The 21,503-nt window shown below is 37.6% G+C and overlaps 1 protein-coding gene across 4 annotated transcripts in view; it reads right to left on the reverse strand.

Annotated features, from left to right (window-relative positions):
* Nucleotides 1-12,002: 12,002 nt before the first annotated feature.
* The window catches only part of APAF1 (apoptotic peptidase activating factor 1), a 515,858-nt gene continuing 506,357 nt past the window's right edge, over nt 12,003-21,503 (reverse strand). For all 4 annotated transcript variants that reach the window (XM_085886644.1, XM_085886646.1, XM_085886643.1 and 1 more), the window contains one exon: nt 12,003-12,272. In XM_085886644.1, the coding sequence (XP_085742770.1) occupies nt 12,018-12,272 (255 nt within the window). In that variant the 3' untranslated portion in view covers nt 12,003-12,017. The remainder of the gene's footprint in view (nt 12,273-21,503) is intronic.

Below are 21,503 nucleotides of genomic sequence, written 5' to 3' on the forward strand. Positions count from 1 at the left end.
TTCTCAAATTTAGGAATATCTGTTAGTGGCATTGGGAATTTAAAATCTTTAATGTCCAAGGTATTCTCATATTTCATATATTGTTTTACTCTTTCTGAATTACATTTTGGTGGATGAAAGTGAGCAAGAACAGACCAGAGAAAACATTTATTATCATTGTTCTTAATATTAACAACTGCCTTCTTTCGTTTTATTTCTTTTGGTAATTCAATATAAGAAGAAGCTTTAAGAGGGTTTGATTTTAGAATGTGTATATCTAAAAAGATGATTTTTTTAATATTGAATCCACTTCCTACCACTGTATTATCAACATCCTCCTCTTGTCTTGATAGTTCTTCATAAACCCCACTATTCAAAAAATCTTGAAATGATGTTATAAAATGAAGACCTGTTCTCATATAAGGAGTATGTTCTTCATCTTGTCTTTTCATATTCATTTTCACTCCCATATAAAACTTTAAAGTTTTCATTTCTTTTAATGTCTTTTTAATAAATTTTTCAACATCGGGTTTCACTATTTCAATTGATTCAGCTATTGATGATGGACCGGGTTCTCCAAATTGAAAAATCCTTATTTTTATATGCCCTTTAAATGCCCCATCAGTGTTTTTAATATAATAGTCTCCCTTTACTTTAAACTCATTTTTCTTGTGTTTTTGTGATTGAAGATGTTGATTATAACTACTCTTCAAAACATCCTTTGAACAGATATCACAATGTTTTCTTTCCAACTCAAGAGGAGATATTTGATGAAATAGATTAAATGTGTGTTTGTTGGTTCGGAGGTGTTTTCTATAATGTTTATATTCGTGATTACAAACATCGCAGTACGTTGTATTCACCATATTTATAGAATAAAACTTTGCTTAAACTAAAATTTTCTTGATGAAAATTTCGTTTAATTTATAGGTGAATCTGTGCTTAAAAACATTTTATCCTCCAACTTTTTCACTTAATAAATACAATGTTTCAAGACACAAAAGACAAGTTTCAATCAATCTCTTCATCTGTTAAAGATACTGAGAAATATGTCAAGGATGTAAAATTGAACAAAGATAAATATAACAACTATTGGATAAAAACTATTATGGTAAATAATATGAGTTCTTCAATTTCCTTCAGTGGAAGGGCTTTTAGTATACCTGGTAGAACATCAATTAAAGTATCTCTAACAAAAGTTTCTCCTCTCCTTCTAGTAATATATTCAAAACTAGAAAAAGCAATGAAACAAGAAAAAGTATCAAAGAACAAAAACCTTATGGATGAAGCTTTAGAAAGAAAAGATAAGACCATCTGTAATATGCAAGGAGAAATTTGTATTTTTTTCAACAACCCTAAAGATGTAAATCCTGATGAAATAAAGGATGTTAATATATCAGGTGAAATGACATTTCGTTCAATAGTAGTTAACAATAATTTTAAAATTACCTTTAATATAAAAAATGTTGTCGTTGAATCTGATAATGAAAAAAGTATATCGATATCGATGGTAATATACAACTGAAAGTATAGATGAATTTCAGTTTAAGTAAAGTTTTACTTTATAAATATGCTAGACTTTCCTGATTCTCCATATGACAAATTTGAGAATTGTCCTGCGTGTGAAAGACGGGATTAAACACAGAGTCAAAAGCCTATAAACAATGTATATTCTGTGATTATCTTCTAATTAATGATAATAAAAAATATAAAAAGGAAAATAATTCTTTTAGATTTACACCAAAAATGAATTACTTTACAAGATTGATTAGAGAAATGAATGTAAAGTATGAGGATGATAACACACCTTTCCTTACAAGGGAAGAAACTGAACGTATAAGAGAAATGTTCAAAGGATTGTTGTTGTATATTATTCATGGATGTAATTTTCAGGGAAATATCAACACAAGATATTGTATAAATAAAATAATGGATTATCTTGAAATTAAACCTGAACTTAGGATAAAATATAGAGTTTCTAAAAAAGCCAATAATAAATTAAATAACCTGTTTTTCAAATATATAAATGAATGATTTTTTACCTATTTGGGAAAATAAGATAAAATTTAACAACCATAAAAATCTCCCAAATTCATTAAGATGTCTCATAGTTGGTTCAAGTGGATGTGGAAAAACCTGCTTACTTTTAAAAATGCTCCTCACTCCCAACTTTTTAGATTATGACAATTTAATAATTTTCACAAAGTCGAGTTTTCAACCAGAGTATCAACTACTCTCACAAGGTTTTAATGGTGGTCTTCAAAAAGAAGATATAATCGGTTTATTTAAACGTCAAAAAAACCTAAATGATTATAACATTGAAGATATAATTCAACTATTTTGTGATACACAGAGATGTAAAAAGAAATCAAATCTTATAACTTGTATTCTTAGTGATAATACGGATGATATACCGTCTCCCCAAGATTTGGATAAATCAAAAAAGAACCTCGTTATCTTTGATGATTGTGTTAATGAGAGAAACCAAACGGTAATGGACAGCTACTACACAAGAGGGAGACATTCTTCTTGTAATTGTATTTATCTTAGTCAATCGTACTTTCAACTTCCTCGTCGTTCCATCAGAAACAATGCTAATACTTTTATTTTATTCAAGTTAAATTCAATAGATATCAATAATTTTTGGAGAGATAATTGTTCTACATTATGTAGTAAAAAGAAATTTGAGGATTACATGAAGCACACGACTGAAAAATATAAATATATTGTTGTGAAACAAGATGAGATATTAAGAGATATATTTTTTGTTTTATAAACAATTACATATATAAATGACAACTATTATTATAAATCTTGTGGGTAAATCTGCTTCTGGAAAAAACTTTCATAAATCAAGGTTCTTGTGTAGTACAAATGAGAATATTGTAAATTTACTTAAAAACACCCCGTGATACGCATTGTATCAACAACAACTAGAGCAATAAGACCTGGAGAAATAAAAGGTGAAGATTATCACTATATTTCAGTGGAGGAACATATGCGATTGAGGAATGAAGGACAAATATTTGAGGAGGTTTCTCTTGGTACAACAAAATATTCACATTGTAAGAGTGAGTTAAGGAAACTAAAATCTGGTGGTGTTGGGATATTAGAAACTAATCCAGAAGGAACGAGACAAATTATTAAATATCTGAGCGGAGTGAAGATTTTATCATTCGGTTTTGATGTTGATGAAGAAACTCAACGCAAACGTATGAAAAGCAGAGATGCAAGGATTAGTGAAGAAGAAATTACAACTCGCATTAATGTTAATAAAGAATTTGATGAAATATTTAAAGAAAAGGATTTATTTGAACACATCTACTTGAATGATGAAGAAAAGGAAAATTTCCCTGTTAATCTTTACAATTCATTAAATGATATTTTACAATAAATAAATGGATACAAAAGAAAGAGCAAGAAGATTTAAGGAACATCAAGAGTTGGTTTCAAAAGTTGTAAAACAGCAGGAAGACATAAAGAAGAAACGCAGACAGAAACTAACGGGCGATGAAGCATTTGAAAGAAAACAAGAGAAATTTTTTAAACCACTTTTAAAAACTTCCCAAGAAAAAATGAAAGATGTTTCCACAGTTCCCACAGTAGAATATACTCCCAGAAAGCTTCAAATGTTAAAAGATTTCAGTCAAATGATGGAGGAAGAATTAGAGCATATTGGAGAATTAGAATATGATGAAGGTTTATTTCAACAACTGGAAGAGATTAATCAACCCCCTGATTATATTGTGAATGCTGTTCAAAACAATGAATATTCAGCGGATTCAAAAACCAAAGCAGGACTCATTCCAACAGAACAACCAGCAATATTTCATCTTGTTCAAGAAAAGGTATTGATATTTAATGATGAATTAAGGTTCTTAAGTTCTGCTCAACCCCCTGTTAAACTAACTCCGAGACTAATGTTTCTTCTCACAAAAGATGGAAGACAAGGTTCAACTGTGAGGGATGAATCAAAGTATATTGATAAACCATTGGATATGGAAAATAATGATGATAGAGTATATATTGATTTGCTGAACACTCTAAATTATAAGGTTATTCTTTCTGGTAAAAGTAGGAAGAATGAGAAGGAGAAACACATTATTCAGGCTTTAAGTATCCTTGGTTCAGGTATTAGTTTTCTTCCAAATGACCCATCGCAATTAGTTAATAGACTGTTATTGTTGTTAGGCAGTAAGAAGGCTGGAAATAACAATTGTTTTAATGAAGCATCAGCCATTTTAGACCAGTTGATGAACATGAAAATAATTAATAAATCTCAATATAAAGACATTTTATCTCATATTAAATAATATGAGAAGCACAATCCTGAGTTTTAATTTCACAACAAGCGACCACACATCTTCATTCCCATACCCACTACAACTTGACACAACAAAAGAATATGAGGCATCTTTATTGTCCATGGAAACTTATAATACCTTATTTAATATAACCGAGAAAAATGACAAGTTTAGTTATAATCCGGGAAGTGGATACAAAACGATAACAGTCTCACCCGGAGCATACGAGATTTCTCAAATATCTTCCGAAATTGCTCGTCTTATGAAAGAACAGGGTGATGAACCAAAAAATATTGTTATAAACATTCAAAAACATACTTCAAAATCAACGATTAAAGTTAAAAATAACTACAAGGTTGATTTCACAATTGATAATTCATTTAGAGAGTTATTAGGTTTCTCCTCAAAAAAGATTGAAACTAATGGGACGTTTTACAGTGATAATGTCATTCAAATATCCTCAGGAATAAATTCGGTGTTAATTCACTGTGATTTGATTGATGGTGCTTATAATGATGGAAAAAAAAACAAATACAATATTTTCATTCAGCGCATACTCAACCCCAATTGGTTATAAATTCAATATGGAACCTAAAAATTTGGTTTATTTACCTGTGTCAGGAAAAACCATACACAGAGTAAATTTTAGGATAACCGACCAAGATAATCGTGTGATTTCTTTTAATGGAGAAGTTATATCCATCAGAATTCACCTACGTGAAGTTTTTCAATAAATAAATACGATGGTTATTGTGAGAAAACACGAGTTGGGAAAATATAAAATAATTACAGGGGATGGGATGTTCCTTTCCCCGTACTACAAGGGTGAAGGTATGTATCTTGGTAGAGGATACTATAAACCTAAGAGACAAAGGGGTGTCGGACATCAATTTAGAGGAGATGGGATAATTGATACTCTCATGGGTATTGGTTCAACTATTCTTAAACATAAAGACCTAATTGGTTCAACTGCTTCTGCTGTGGGAAATGTAGCAGGTGCTGTAAAGAGTATTAAAGATGCTCAGAAGGAATCTCATAAATTACAAGCAATAAAAGAAATTAAGAAAGGTAAAACTCAGTTGTCGCCCCAAGAACGACAGAAAATAATTCAAATACTTGGAACAGGGTTTCAAAAGTTTTAACATCTTTTTTCCTAAATAAATACAAGTATGGAAGCAATTGATAGTATCTATGATTTGGATGATACTATTATTATCTCAAACTCCACTAAAAAAGAAGATTACTTCAAGGTAAATGCAATAACTGGAACAGACTGGAATACAAATGGTACAAAAAGTTTTGAAATAAATAATCAACAAACCTATTTGAATCTCTCCGAAAGTTTCTTGTTGTGTAAATTTAAATTCACTAAGGCTGGGAATAACACAAACGCTACACTTGTAAATGATTTCTTCTGGAAAATGTTTGATAGTGTGCGATTGTATATTGGAACACAAGAAGTTGAAGCGGTTGATTATGTCTCTGCTGTATCTGAAATGATGAAATTTACACTCTATACATTCAGTGATAGAATGGGAAAGGGGTCTGTCGAAGGTTTTATTCCTGATATGTCAACGGGAACAAACACAGACCCTGGATATATTCAAAGGAAAGGAATGTATAATGATGATACAAAAGCAGAAAATAGTTTTACTGTGGCAGTTCCTCTTAAAGGTATATTTGGATTTTGTGATTATGATAAAGTTCTGTATGGTCTTAAAATTAGATTTCAACTACAAAGGAATGATAATGAAAATAGATTGCTTTTTGGTGTTGGTAGTGCTTTTGGTGAACAGAATAAATTTGTAATTGAGGAGATGAGTTGGTATATCAGTGAATATACTCCTAATCTTAAAACAGAAGAGATGTTGAATCGAAGACTTAACTCAAAGAAACCACTCAGTGTATCATACCTCAAAAGAAGATGTCAACACGTTAAACTCAATCAAACTACTTACACGTGGAATTTGGGTGTTCTGGAAGGAAAGCCACGATATCTGTGGATGATTTTTAAAAAGCCAGATGGTGATACTGCGACTGATAAGAATAATGCATTGAGTGATAATGCTAAGGTGAAACAACTTCGCGTTTCTCTAGATGGAACATTTATCCACGAGATAGATTGGAAATTAATTGGGAAAAAAATGATTTTGCTGAAGCATACAAGTCTTACCAAAAGGTTTGTGAAAGTAATGGAAATAAAGAACCTATTTTGGATATGACAGCATTTAAAAGTTTGTATACAATCTATGCGTTTGACCTGAGCGCTCAAAAGGAAACTATAAAGTCTAATCGAGTGGATACTTCCCTATACATTGAAAGAGGAGAGAGTGAAGAAGTTGATACATATTGTTTGCTTTTGGAAGAAACAGAATTGCAGATTAATACAGATAATGGTGTGATGATTAGTCTCACATAATTTTTTGTTAAATAAATGAGTGGCAAAGTACCAACTGGGGTATATGTTAATCAAATCAATCTTCATAAACTATCATCTTGTGTTCAAAATCAAAAGCCTTGTACGATTAACGTTAATACAATTCAGAGAAAAGGAGCAGTAAGAATTGATGTTTTGCTCACAAGAGAACAGGTTAAAATCTTGAATGACACTGGCTCACTTAAAATTAAAATGACAAAACCAATGTTGAAAAAATATTCAATAAGAGAGACGAGTGGAGGATTTCTCCCATTTCTAATTCCTTTATTTGCTGGTTTAAGTGCGGTTGGAGCATTGACGGGTGGTATTTCAACAGCGGTCAAAACTGCCAACGAAAGGAAGGCTCAACTCCAGGCTCAAAAAGAATTGGAAAGACATAACAAAGAGTTGGAGAAACAAATTAGTGGAAGTGGTGTAATTGTAGATTTTGCTGAAAAACTTGAAGGTCTGCCTGATAAAGCGAGATTGTTAGTTGGAGATATGCTTTCTTCTATAGCACAAGCAGGTGTAAAATTAACGAAAAGAGGTAATGGATTATATCTTTCTAATAAATAAATGAGCATTGATGAGTGGTTGAAAGAATTTGGAAAGAATACAACATCAAATTTACAACTTGCCAAATATTGTAAGAAATTAAAAATTCATAATGTGGTTATTTGTATGAGAGATGAATTAACAAATGTGTCGAAACATACAAAGAATATTATTATGAACTTAGAAGATAATGATGGGAACGGTTCTCATTGGGTTTGTATTTTTAATAGTCAAGACAAATATTATTTTGATAGTTTTGGTCTTCCACCACCTGTTGAAGTCATAAAATTCTTACAGAATGGTGTTTATCAAACATTTCAAGTCCAAGAATTAAATTCCAAGTGTTGTGGTCAATTATGTCTATATGTGTTATTTCAACTCAACAAAAATAAAAAATTTTATGATATTATTTTTAATCTAATATAAATGACTTATGTTGGTAAAGATGGTTCTATCTTTGGTGTATCTCAAGAACTGGATATTGATTTATCAAATTATTATACAAAGACACAGGCTGAACGACATAAATATAATATAAACAAAAATATTAACATGAAAAATGCTTATAAATTAAAAAATTATCCAAGCCCGACTGACGCGAATGACTTGGTGAGATTAAGCGATTTATCACAATATATATACTTAAATAAAACGGCTGTGTATTCTAAAGATACAGAAGTGTTGATATTATCTCCAGGTCATACAGAATTCACAGTTCGAATTAAAATAAATTTTTATAAAGAAGGGCGTATCGTTTGTATGAGAATAGAACAATGGGGGTATGATATGAATGATTTAGGGTATAATTGGTCATTTAAAATTAACCTCGAAGACCTGGAACAATTAAATCAGTCTCGTAAGGAAGAATATTATCCACTTGGTATCGAGAATGAGTTTTGTGGAGCCACGATTAGTAAACAACAAATAAAAGAATTTAATAAGGGTAAATATAATAATGGTTTTGCCCTTGTTTATCTCATGAAAACAGAAAAAACAGGATTATATATAATAAGTAAGGAAATACAAAATGATTTAACTATGGGAAGATGGGGAGGTGTTTCGTGCCATAATATTATTCTAACATATATTTCTAATACATAAATGACAGCAAGAAGGCTTCAAGAAAATTATCATTTCTGTGTCCAAGCATACCTTCAAGAAAAGGGTATTCGGTATTTTAATAAATATGTTCTACAACATAAGAATGAGGTATTTTCAATAAAAGATTGGCATTATGCTGATGTTGATAAACCGACAACTTTAGATTTAATTAGAATGTTAAATAATGAAAAAATTATAAGGTTAAGAAAAGGTAAGGCTCTTTTAGAAATTCAAAAGAAATTTTATTGGTTTCCTGTTGTAAAAAAATTATTTTGGATACAGGAATAACAAGAAATCCTGATGAATATATGTATAATATTCTATGGGGTGTAAACGATTCAAGGATAGTAAGGGATGAGGAAGGAGTTGAAGAAGAGAGGGAAGAGGAGGAAAAGGAGAAGGAGGAGAGGGAGAAGAAAGAGAAGGAGGAAAGAGAGAGAATAAATAAATATTATAGTATGGAAACCAGTGAGATTCAAAAAAGAATAGAGGTATTACAGAAAATAACTCAACCCACCGAGGAGGAATACAAAGAATTGACAAGTCTATTTGCAATACTTTCGACAAAACTATTGGCATCGTCAAGCTATTCATTTTAATTCAAGTTTTTTCTTAAATAAATGGAGGAGAGAGTGAAGGCATTTCTTAGGATTCTTTATGTTTTAAAAATTAAGATTCAAATGTGCATGTTGGAAACTAAAAAGGTTTTTGCACTCTGCAGGAATTTTTCTCATAAATAAATGAGTTATTGTCTCAAATGTAAAAAGAAAACTAATACTAAAAATATTTCATATATTAAAAGTAAAAATAACAGGGTTATACAAAAAGGTATATGTTCGGTGTGTGGTTCAAAAAAAAATCAATTTATCTCCAAACACAAACTCGGAGGAGATATACAAAAGTTTTTATCAGGAAGTAAATTTACAACTACTGGAATACCAGGTGAATTACATCTTCCAGGGTATTCTTTCTGTGGTCCAGGCACAAACTTGGATAAAAGATTAGATGAGGCAGACAATCCTAAATCCTGGAGTAAACCAATCAATAGAGTTGATGAAGTGTGCATGAGACACGATATTGATTATGGGAATACCACAACGTTGGAAGAAAAGCATGAAGCCGATAGAGAAATGTTGTATAATTTGTCTCTGATACAAAATCCAACCTTGAGAGAAAAAGTTGATAGGTTCATCGTGAAGAAGATGATTAGTGCTAAATTGAAACTTGGACTTGGAAATTCAAAAAACTCATAGGCTCTAATGATGCCATTAAGACTGAAGAGCAATTAGCTGATGAATTACATAAACCAATATTCACAAAGTTTCAGAGAAGGAAAGTTTATTCCAAGGAAGTTGATTATATCTGGTCTGCTGATTTGATTGAACTCAATAATGATAAGGGGTACAAGTATGCTTTAACCGTTATTGATTTGAGGAGTAGATATGCGTGGGTTGTCCCTTTAAAAAACAAAACAGGTAATACTCTTATGTTAGCTTTTCAACAGATATTTAATAAAAGTAAGAGAAAACCTAAAAAATTGTGGACTGATGAGGGTAGAGAGTTTTATAACAAGACATTTATGAATTTTCTAAAAAATAACAGTATTACATTATACAGTACCTTTAATGAAGGGAAGACAGTTGTTGAACGTTTTAATCGTACCTTAAAAGAGAGACTATATAAAAAATTCACACAACTCGGTTCACAACAATGGTCATCTTTTATTCAGGATATTGTGGATAAGTATAATGACACGATTCACACGTCAACGAATATGAAGCCATCAGAAACATTTACAAAATTAAAATATGAAAAAGAGATTAATGTCAGAAAACCTAAGTTCAAAGTTGGTGATATCGTAAGAATATATAGGTGGAAATCTCATTTTGAAAAGGGTTTTACTGAACGATGGACGAAAGAACTTTTTAAAATTGTTGATGTAATAGATACAGTTCCTTGGACTTATAAAATATATGATTTGGAAGGGGAAGAGATTTTAGGTTCATTTTATTCACAGGAATTACAAAAGACAAAACGAAGCAGATAATACACCTTTGTGGACACTCGAGGGCCAAGTCCGAGGTGTATAACAGTATATAATGTGTGTCAAGGGGTGGACGTTCTTACATCTGTGAACCCCAAACACAGAATCCTCAACTGAATAGTCAAGGCTTAACTTTTGTTTGTGTGTGTGTGTGTGTGTGTGTGTGTGTGTGTGTGTGTGTGTGTGTGTGTGTGTGTGTGTGTGTGTGTGTGTGTGTGTGTGTGTGTGTGTGTGTGTGTGCAATGGGAGCAATAGGTTGGCGCTTCACTCCCTCCTACTATACACCGTTGTGGACACTCGAGGGCCAAGTCCGAGGTGTATAACAGTATATAATGTGTGTCAAGGGGTGGACGTTCTTACATCTGTGAACCCCAAACACAGAATCCTCAACTGAATAGTCAAGGCTTAACTTTTGTTTGTTCATGTGTATGTGTGTGTGTGTCCCAACCCTCACATTCAAAATCTCAACCCCAACCCTCACATTCAAAATCTCAACCCCAACTCAATCCTCACCCAACACAGTCTTTTTCAAAATGAGATTTCCACCTATATATATATATATATATATATATATATATATATATATATATATATATATATATATATATATATATATATATATATATATATATATATATATATATATATATATATATATATATATATATATTTTATGTTTTTTTTTTCTCTTCTTCCAATTCTGTCTTTTAAGGCTTTCAGGTTTGATGACATAGAAAGAGGGAGTAAGAACTTTCTTGATAGGTTTAAATCCCAAAGAGTGGTAGCATTTCAAGTCTTCAAAATAACCCCAACTTTCCAAGTCTCCAAGGTAGTTATTTAAACCATCAAGGCAGAACTCATTTACTGATTTTTTCAAAATTTGTGAGTCTCCAAGGTAGTTCCCATATTTAGAACCATCTTGGCAGAACCCTTTTCCTGAGTCTCCAAGGTAGTTATTTAAACCATCAAGGCAGAACTCATTTACTGATTTTTTCAAAATTTGTGAGTCTCCAAGGTAAAACTTGTATTCTGGCTCATCAACGTATAACTTGTTCAGTGGGTATTGTCTTGATAACTCACAATGAGTACTATTGCTGTAAAACTCTTTTTCAGGATTTTGCTGGTCTCCAAGGTATAACTCTTTGGTTGGGTCATCAAGGACGAACTCGTTCTGTGGGTCTTGGTCGCTCATAAGGTCTTCAACCAAGCCAACAATTTCGCCCCAAGTTGTAGCAAAAGCAGTATTTTCATTTCGTATTTCAGACACAATTTCCTGTGAGAGAAAATAATAATGTATTAATTAAGTTATTTAATTATTAAATGAGTATGCTTCAATCAAAGTTTGAAAATAGGAAAATAAAAATCTTACCTCAACAGATAAGAGGTTTGAATCCAGTTCATCAACTTGAAGGTTTAGTTCCATACAAGACAGAGAGTTCCAAGGAACACCAAAGTCATCCCACTCAAGGTCTTGCTCGTTCTGTAGGTCTTGGTCGCTCACAAGGTCTTCAACCAAGTCAACAATTTCGCTCCAAGTTGTAGCAAAAGCAGTATTTTCATTTTGTATTTCAGATACAATTTCCTGTGAGAGAAAATAATAATGTATTAATTAAGTTATTTAATTATTAAATGAGTATGCTTCAATCAAAGTTTGAAAATAGGAAAATAAAAATCTTACCTCAACAGATAAGAGGTTTGAATCCAGTTCATCAACTTGAAGGTTTAGTTCCATACAAGACAGAGAGTTCCAAGGAACACCAAAGTCATCCCACTCAAGGTCTTGGTCGCTCATAAGGTCTTCAACCAAGCCAACAATTTCCTCCCAAGTTGTAGCAAAAGCAGTATTTTCATTTCGTATTTCAGACACAATTTCCTGTGAGAGAAAATAATAATGTATTAATTCAGTTATTTAATTATTAAATGAGTATGCTTCAATCAAAGTTTGAAAATAGGAAAATAAAAATCTTACCTCAACAGATAAGAGGTTTGAATCCAGTTCATCAACTTGAAGGTTTAGTTCCATAGAAGACAGAGAGTTCGAGACAAGCACACAGCACACCATTGCCAGCAAAAACAAATGTTTAAAATGGAGCCTGGGTTTGAAGCTTTTATAGAGAAAGACTGGTGGGTGTGGTTTCCTTTGGAAATTCCCTGGGCAAGCCTAGGCAAGCCTTCATTGGGAAATTTTTCAAAACCATAACATCCTGTAATTTTCTAGTGATTTCTTTGTGAGTCAGAGATGAACTGGAAATGATGTAAGAGTGGGCGGGGCTTAGCAAAAGTAGGCGGAGCTTAGGAAAAGTGGGCGTGGCTTAGGAAAAATACCTTATGAAAAGTGGGCGGAGCTTAGCAAACGTGGGCGGGGCTTAGGAAAAATGGGCGTGGCTTAGAAAAAATACCTTATAAAAAGTGGGCGGAGCTTAACAAAAGTGGGCGGGGCTTAAAGAAAAGTGGGCGGGGCTTAACAAAAAAAAACCTGTGGCTCAGGAGGTGGTCAAACAAGAGCATTAAGAGAAGTTTATCATTTCGTAATGACACAAAAGGGGTATCTTAAAAAATATAAAGATTCAAATGTTTTGTTTGTCAATATTTTAGATGGGGATTATTGTGCAAAGAAAATTAAACTATTGAAGGAATTTGAGAATGAACAAATCTTTATAGGTTCAATGAGTGAGCTGTTCAACCCCCAGGTGTTCAATTCAATGAGGTTCAACCTCCAAGTTAAAAGGGGAGACAAATAAATATACCTTGGGATAAAAAGGGGATTTATTTTTAGGGAAAAAAATATGAATCGCTGAAAATCCCCCATTCATTTACATGGGGAAAAGTGAGCCAGAATCAGTATTCTTCCCTACTCATGAGCTTTCAATAGAATGTTAGCTAAAGTAGTACATGCAGCATTACTACTAGCTGAAGGTGCATCTACAGAGGATAACAGCTCAGCAAAATGAAATCGGCAACGCATTTTAGTCTTGTCATACAAATTATAGGCATTATGTACAAAAAAGACGGTTGACATAGTCGGCACACTCAATCCACCTCTATTCAAATTATCTAGAAACTCAGATGACACCTCATTACCATCTTCATCATCAATGATCTCCTCCATACCAGTGCTATCGCCATATTTATGAACAAGGTGTCTGACCAAATAAACTACTTTATGCTTAAGGGCATCGTCAGACCCCAAGAGATCCTGAGTGTCTTGAGGAGTAATCTCGTCAATGAGTTCACTTCGCTCATCTGGATTTATGAAAGTTGTACAGTTCTTGTCGCAATCAATCACACGAGAACTGGATTCGGGCATAATGTCATGCTTAATGAGTGTTTGCAAATTTACAATTTTAGCTGCAGCCATAATGTCAACTACGTCAATGTAGACGTTTCCACCACTTCTTTGCCTGGCTTGGCCGAAAAACTTTTCCAAGGCTTCATCTGCAAATATAGCAGGAAGAACGTAGTCAAAGTCTTTCTCTGCCAGAAGCAATTTGGCAGCATCCACATTATTACGTGTGGACACAGTGAAGGCTTCAGCAGTTTGCTGAGTTCGCTTCAGCTTACGACCACCACCTCCTTGCCATGCGCAGGTAGATATAATTTGGCAGGCCTGCTCCAGCCGAGTGAAACTTGTAGTCTGCTGTCCAAGGCTGTCTGGATTCGTCGCGCAGATGGATAGCTGAGAAACGGTCTTTCACGTTCATCATCTTGAACCACTCACTCATTATCTGGGTGAGGATGATTGTGCCTTCGCTGATCCCCAGTCAATCCTTGAAGGTGTTTAAAGCAGCGACAGTCTTGTCATTGAACACTTGACATACCAGTGGTACGCTCTGGCGTTGAAGGGGCTTGGGGAAAACAGCGGTGTGCGTCAGCTTGGTTAAGCGAATAGGAGTAGCCTGGTCGATCACTTAAACCTTCTGAATATCACTCCAGTAAGCTTTGTACTCATTACCATCTACGACAAATGAGAGTGTTTTGCCATCAACAGTAATCCAGTTGTTGCGAACATTTTTGAAGATGTGCACGTAGTCGTACACTAAGAACATAGATTGCTTTTGAATTGACAGCACTTGGCAACTTCCTGATCCTCCAAGTTTTGAATAAACACTGCGGTTGGTATTGCAATTGTCACATATCAAAGAAATCACAGTACCGCCAGTTTTTTGCTGGGCAAAATGCGTAGAATATAGCGTGGACCACCGAAATGGCAGGCAACTTCAACAACCATAGCATGTGAAGCAAGCATTTCGTGTTCACCACCCGCTGCTGCATTTTGAGCATATCCGACAACATGCCCTCCAGAAAATCGCAATGTCTCGACCAGCTTTACCTCGTCAAACATTAAATTGACCAAACGCTGCTGTGGTTTAAGCTGGTCGAACAAGGTTTTGAGGTTGGAGTCCTGCTGACTACGAACAAGCATCTGTTTTACCTTTTTTGTTGATTGTAGAATGATTAAGCCGGATCGACGAATCATTTTGTATGCACTGGGTGATATGTTGTGAAGCTGCATTGCGAAAATCATCGTATCAGTATCAAATCGGCGACGATCAAGAGGTTTGAAAATAAGATGCAGCTGCGACAGAAAGAAGGTGAAATGAGAAAGCTCGTGTGCCTCAGTCATCCAACAGAGCTGGCTTATTACAAGCTGAAGAATTTCCTTACTTGTACATTCATAGATGTTTACCTGGTCAGTTATGGATCTAATCTGGGACCATTTTGAGAGCAGGCTGTTCTTCTGCAAAGGAAAAAGTCGTTTGGGCAGCTCAATGCCATCTTTCTCAACTCTATTCAAGAATAGGAATCCAAAAGGTGAGTGAACTTGTTGGAAATGAAAGAACTGCTTGACAGTTTGTCCAGTAGCATCAGTTCTTGATAGGTAAAGGTTTTCCTGGTCTTTTATGACGTTAAAGCCAGGAAAATAGGAGCTGATTTTAACACAGAAGTGGTCGAAATCTTGGATATTGTCTGCAGCCTCATCAGCTGCCTGCATCTTCTTCGCTCTTGATTCTGACGTAGAAGATGATGTTGGGCGTGGGGCTGAGGTCACCTGCTTCAAAGCTGATTTCGGTACTCCAGGTTCTTTGGATGGGGGTTCTTTGGGTCGTTTGCCACCCCTAACTGACACCCAATCACAATTGAAATGTGTCTCACAAATATACATCTCCTTTAAGCACCTCAAGCTTTCTTTCTCGTTTGGCATTGCCAATATCCATCTCTCCCTCTCCTCAGGATCTTTTGGGAAGGATATGACCTTTACATAAGGCTTCCCATCATAGTTTCCTCTACAACCAAAGCAGCTGCAACGACGTGGCATATTGTCACCAAAGCAGGAAACAACACAAAGATCCTGTGAGATCACCAGCTGGACAGTTTCTGAAAGAGAAACAAACAAAACATATATTAGTTAACGATGATAGAAATCAGCAAGTAGGTGCAGTCGGTGCACAATGTCATGTTTTGTCATAGACTTTACAAAAGTTTTCCTCTATGAGTTAGACACAAAAACGGGCAAAAAATACCAAAATTCAGTAATTTGACCTTAAAATATGACCTTTTGACCTGGAAGATGACCTCAGGTGGTGTTGAAAACGACACTATTGAACTCGCCGTCCTCAAAAACCCCTATGTGGATCCCGAGATCGTGTCTCTAGCCCTTCGAGAAGTCATTTTAGCCCCGGACTCAAGTTCATCCTTCAGACTCAAGTTTCAAACCCCAAGATCGTGAGGTTCCAGTCCTTCTCCATAGACGTCTATGGTGCCAACTCACCCCTCTCACCCCTCACTCTCAAAGCAACCATCACACTCTTCTCCCTCCAAGCCTCCCTCTCATCTCTCTCAAAAACTCCCCCCTCACCTTTCTCCCACCATTCATCCCCTCACTCATCCTCAAAGTTTTCCCCCCCCCTCTCATCCACAAAACTGCCTCCTTCCACTGCCCTCTCACCTCCATCTCTTCACTCCACCTCCTCAAATCCTCAACTGCCTTCTTCCCCCTCTCTTGTCCCCCTCTCCCCCAGCACCACAGAGCCTTTTCTCCTCCTCATCCGGCCCCTCCCCGAGCTATTCTGCAATCCCCACTCTTTCAACAACCCTCCTTACGTCCCCCCCTCATCCCTTGTCCTTCCCTCCCTCTCCCCCCCCCCCCACCCCCTGCACTCAAAGCCTCCTCCCCTCCCTCTTCATTAAAAGTGTGGACCTCAAATATCCGGGGCCTTCGCTCAAACCTTTCAGATCTTTCCATTCAGTTTGCCACTGACAAACCAGATATAATCTGCCTAACAGAAACTTTCCTCTCCCAAGACGTGTCTGACTCCCAAGTATCTCTCCCTGGATACTCCCTCCTCCGGTATGACAGACCTGAGCTTCGTCCTGGTGGAGGAGTTGCTCTCTTCATCAAAGACTCTATTCTTCACTCTCCATGCTTCTCACTCCCCCACACCCCCAGGAATACCTCTGGCTACGGCTTCCCCTCCACTCCCACCTCATGTTTATACGTGTACTGTACCGTCCACCGAACAGTGATGATTCCATCTACACCTCACTATCCGAAAACATGGACCAACTTCTATCTTCTCATCTAAACTCTCTCTTCCTCTTATGATGTGGTGACTTCAATTGTCATCATGCCAGTTGGCTAGGTGTGGGTACCTCTCTCACCCGTCATGGCACCTCAGCAAAAGCTTTCTGCGACTCATTGGGACTGACTCAATCGTTCAACTTCCCTTCCCCGATCTCAACCAATCGTACTCCATCTCTTCTGGATCTGATTTTGACAAATTTCCCTGACAATATCTGCTGCTCTTCCTCCACTCCAATCGGTTCTTATGACCACGTCGTTGTCAAAGTGGACATCTCCCTGGCTATTATCAGAGAATCACCTCACCGCCGTCGAGTCTGGCATTTCACTCAAGCCGACTGGCAGGGTCTCCAAGCGGCCATCAAACTTATAGACTGGTCTCCTATCTCTACTTTCTCCAACATCAACTCATCCTGGGAATTCTTTCAAAGAAACTTGCTCTCCCTCATGCACAGATTTATCCGCTCTCGTCTTCAGTTGTCCTACCCTTCCTCCCGCCCTTGGTTCACAGAAGCTTGTGGTGAGGCAGTTGTCCTGAAACAACTTGCGGTTTCCTCATGGAAAGCAAACCCAACTGAGGGCAATCTCAGTTCCTTCCATAAAGCTCAGAACAAGTGTGTATCTACCCTCAGGAGAGCCAGAAAACAACATCTTTCTCATCTCAAGTCTGAACTTTCAAACCTCTCTCCCTCCTCAAAATCCTGGTGGCACCTAATCAAATCTGTTTCTGGTGTATGTTCCCCCTCCATCCCCTCCCTTACCTCAAATGGCCACACGTGAAAAAGCTGAATGCCTCAACTCGGTGTTTGCTTCTAAATCTTGTGTCCCAAACCCATCACTTTCTGTACCCACCTTACCCAGTCACACCCAACTGTCTGTGAACTCTGTGTTCTTTTCTCCTGACAAGGTGGAGAGCTTTCTGTCAAACCTGGACTCAGATTCTGCAACCAGTCCGGATGGCATCAGCCCACGTGTCCTCAAAGCCTGCTCTTCTGCTCTTTCTCTTTCTTTCTCTCTCTCTCTCTCTCTCTCTCTCTCTCTCTCTCTCTCTCTCTCTCTCCCTTTCTCTCTCTTTCTCTCTCTTTCTCTCTCTTTCTCTCTCTTTCTCTCTCTTTCTCTCTCTTTCTCTCTCTTTCTTTCTCTTTCTTTCTCTCTCTCTCCGTTCTATTCACCCTCTCATTTGCTCAAGGTCATCTGCCATCTACTTGGAAATCAGCAAACATGACTGCCCTGCATAAAAAAGGTGCAAAAACAGAAACCTTCAACTGCAGACCAATCAGCCTTCTCCCAATCATCAGCAAGGTTATGGAATCCATCATCGCTTCAGACGTTAAATCCTTCCTCTTCTCCAATGGCCTGATTTCTGATCATCAATTTGGTTTCAGACCAGGTCTCTCTACCCTGGATATGCTGCTTCTTCTCTCCCATCAATGGATGGAGGTCCTCAATGCCAGACATGAAATCAGAGCCATATCCCCAGACATATCGCGTGCTTTTGACACGGTCTGGCACCCTGCCCTGCTCACCAAACTCTCTTCCCATGGTATCCAAGGCCATCTCCACTCATGGTTCACAGACTTCCTCTCCTGTCGCAGTCACCGTGTGGCCCAAAATGGAGTTCTTTCATCCCTTCTTCCTGTCCAGGCTGGAGTTCCTCAAGGTAGCGTTCTGGGCCCTGTTCTTTTTCTGGTTTTCATCAATGATCTCTCCGACTCTTTGGAAAATCCTCTATATCTCTTTGCTGATGACTCCACCCTCTGCCGTACCATCTGTCATCCCTCAGACCGGCAAGCAGCAGCTTCTTCGCTCACTGCTGATCTGGATAAAATCACAAACTGGTCCAACACGTGGAACATGTCTTTCAATCCGGACAAATCTGACACTCTCACTATGTCTCTACGAAAGGACTGTTTAGAAAACCCCCCCATCCACTTTCTCAACAATCCTCTGGAAGAAGTCCTTTCTTTCAAGCTTCTGGGTCTCACTATCTGCCATGACCTTTCCTGGGAAAGCCACATTTCAAACCTCGCCTCCAAAGCCAGTCGCCGACTGGGAATCCTCCATCGTGCAAAGTCCATCCTCGGCCCACCTGAGCTCCTGACCACTTGCAAAGCTTTCGTCCGCAGCCTGATGGAGTGCTGCTCTCCCCTCTGGCTGATGCTCCTGCCTCCCACCTTTCTCGGCTTCACGCTGTGGAAACCAAGGCATTTTGGATCATTGGCATCTCCCGTATTGAGGCTGAGTCTTTGGGCCTTTCACTCAATCACCGCAGGTTGGTCGGTGTTCGGTGGTCTTCTACAATCTCTCCAGCCTCGCCCCCCCTGCTCTCTCTGCAATTTGTCCCCACCACATTTCCGCAGGGCGCTCAAGGTCCGCCAACAACCCCCTTCTGGTAAAACTACCAAAATCACGAATCGCTGCTCACCTTCACTCTTTCATTCCTCTTTTTTCCCGCCTTTGGAATAAACTCCCTCACTCTATTCATTCCCATTCTTCCCTCCAGGCCTTCAAAACAGCTGTTCACCACCACCTCTTATCATCCCCCATCCAAATCCTTGATCTTTTCTACCCCCGATAATCCACCCAAGCCCACCTCCTTCAAATTCCCTGCTTTCCTTCCTGAACGTCCCTGTAATGTCCATCTTCTATTCCCCATGTTCCCCGTCCCATCCCTCTCCCTTCCACAGATCTCCTAATGTCTCTGTTCCCCACTGTTTTGTCCTTCCCACTCCCTCCCCTCGTCCCGTGCCCCCTTGATGTGCGTTGTGTGTTAGCTCTCACACGAGCCTCGACAAGGTATACAAAATAAAAAGGCCTCAGGCCTATTCTGATGCCAGTTTTGTTTGTTCGAGTTCACCAATGGTTTGACTGTGCTTTCTCAGAGGTGTTGGTTTAAACATACGAGTACACTCTGTCACTATGAGTACAAAGCGGTGTGAGCGATGCCAAAGACAATGTTAGCTTGTTGGAATAAAACATGAGTGTATGGATAATCTTAAAGGTCTTGAATGAAGCTCAGGCATCATTTTTTTTGTTGTCGTTCCCCTTTGTGGTCAAAGATGGCTGTTCACATATGACATGCGAACACAACTCGTTTGGTACATTTCTTTACTCTGTCGGCCAGAGCTGCTGCCTGGACAGCAACCGCACAGAGATCAAGAAGTGTAACCCAGTGTCAACTGTCAAGAACACAATATCCCAAAAGACCACACCCCGGATTACCCACCATCTAAGCTGGATCTTGGATCATGTTCAGGGTATCGGTGACAACTCATCTACTCTTTGTGAAAGACATCGTAGGATCTTGTACATGCACCGACTAATGCCAGCCGATGAGATGCCTAGTTTAACATCTATCCGAGGGAAGGGCACATGCATTGATGAATCACCCTGCCTCGGAAACCCCCGGATGACAGTTTATCGATAGGCCAATATTCAAACCCAGGCTAGACCGCTTCGAGGTGAGTGTGCATACCTCGAGACCATGGTGACATGATGTGGTGGTACACAACTAGTTTGAAATCCAAGAAGGAGCAGAGATATTGAACCATCTGTAGTGGGCAGTTCCACAAATGGGGGGGGGGGGGAAAGAGGAACAGAATTGAGGTGGGTGATCAGCCTGGATTATGGGAGTTTAACTCGAATGTGGTTACTGGAAGAGCATATATGTCCTGGAGGAGCTGGAGTGGGTTTGTTGGTTGGTTGAGTCACTTGATTGACTTGGTTGTTGGTTGAGAGAGTTAAATTAGAGGAGAGGTGGTTAAAACTATAGTCCACCAACCTGTGTGTGATGTGAGAGTAACAGACCAAGTGTTTCCTTGTCAATAATTTTGAGAGCTTAAATTCTACAGTTTACAGGAAAGATGGTTGTTGAGCAAGGACTTGCTTCCACAGGGAACATCAGTACTCCATTGAGCTACGGACAGAGGGTGGTGGAGGTGGTGAGTTCTGATTCTTGTTTTTTTTTTTTTTAAGGATTGACTTGTAATGACAGATGTCTATGGTTTGTGGCTGGCAATTTGGAGACCGGTCCAAGAGAGATCATCACTGATGGTAAGGCTTAGAAATTCAAAAAACTCAACCTCTTCAACTGGCTGAGCATAGAAATAGTTTGGTGGGTTCATTTGACAATTTGTCTGCAGTGAGAGGGTAGAACTATGAGATTTCTCACGATTAAAAACGATCGATTTTTCAGATCGATAACTAATTAATTCCAGATCGGCGGAGTGTCACGCAACTGCCATCTTCATGTCAATGGGATCGGATCCTTCATGGCATAATGTCGTTGTATGCTTAACGGAAAATGGGTCTTCCAATGCATCGGAAGGATCATTTATATCGATGAGGGACAAGACTATGCCCAAGACATTTCCGGGGAGCTTGCAGGTCTTCCTTGGAAGAGGAAAGGGTTCCATTGAGAGATAGTAACGTGTTGACTGTGTGAGTAGAGAAAGTCATGTAGCCTCGGATGAGGCCGCCTTGGATGGTGCAGGAAGTTTGACGAGAAGAGCAGGATGCCATTTC

This window comes from Eptatretus burgeri, chromosome 6 (assembly GCF_056783735.1).
Source record: "Eptatretus burgeri isolate ZD-2024b chromosome 6, Ebu_testis_v1, whole genome shotgun sequence".
Lineage (NCBI taxonomy): Eukaryota > Metazoa > Chordata > Myxini > Myxiniformes > Myxinidae > Eptatretus > Eptatretus burgeri.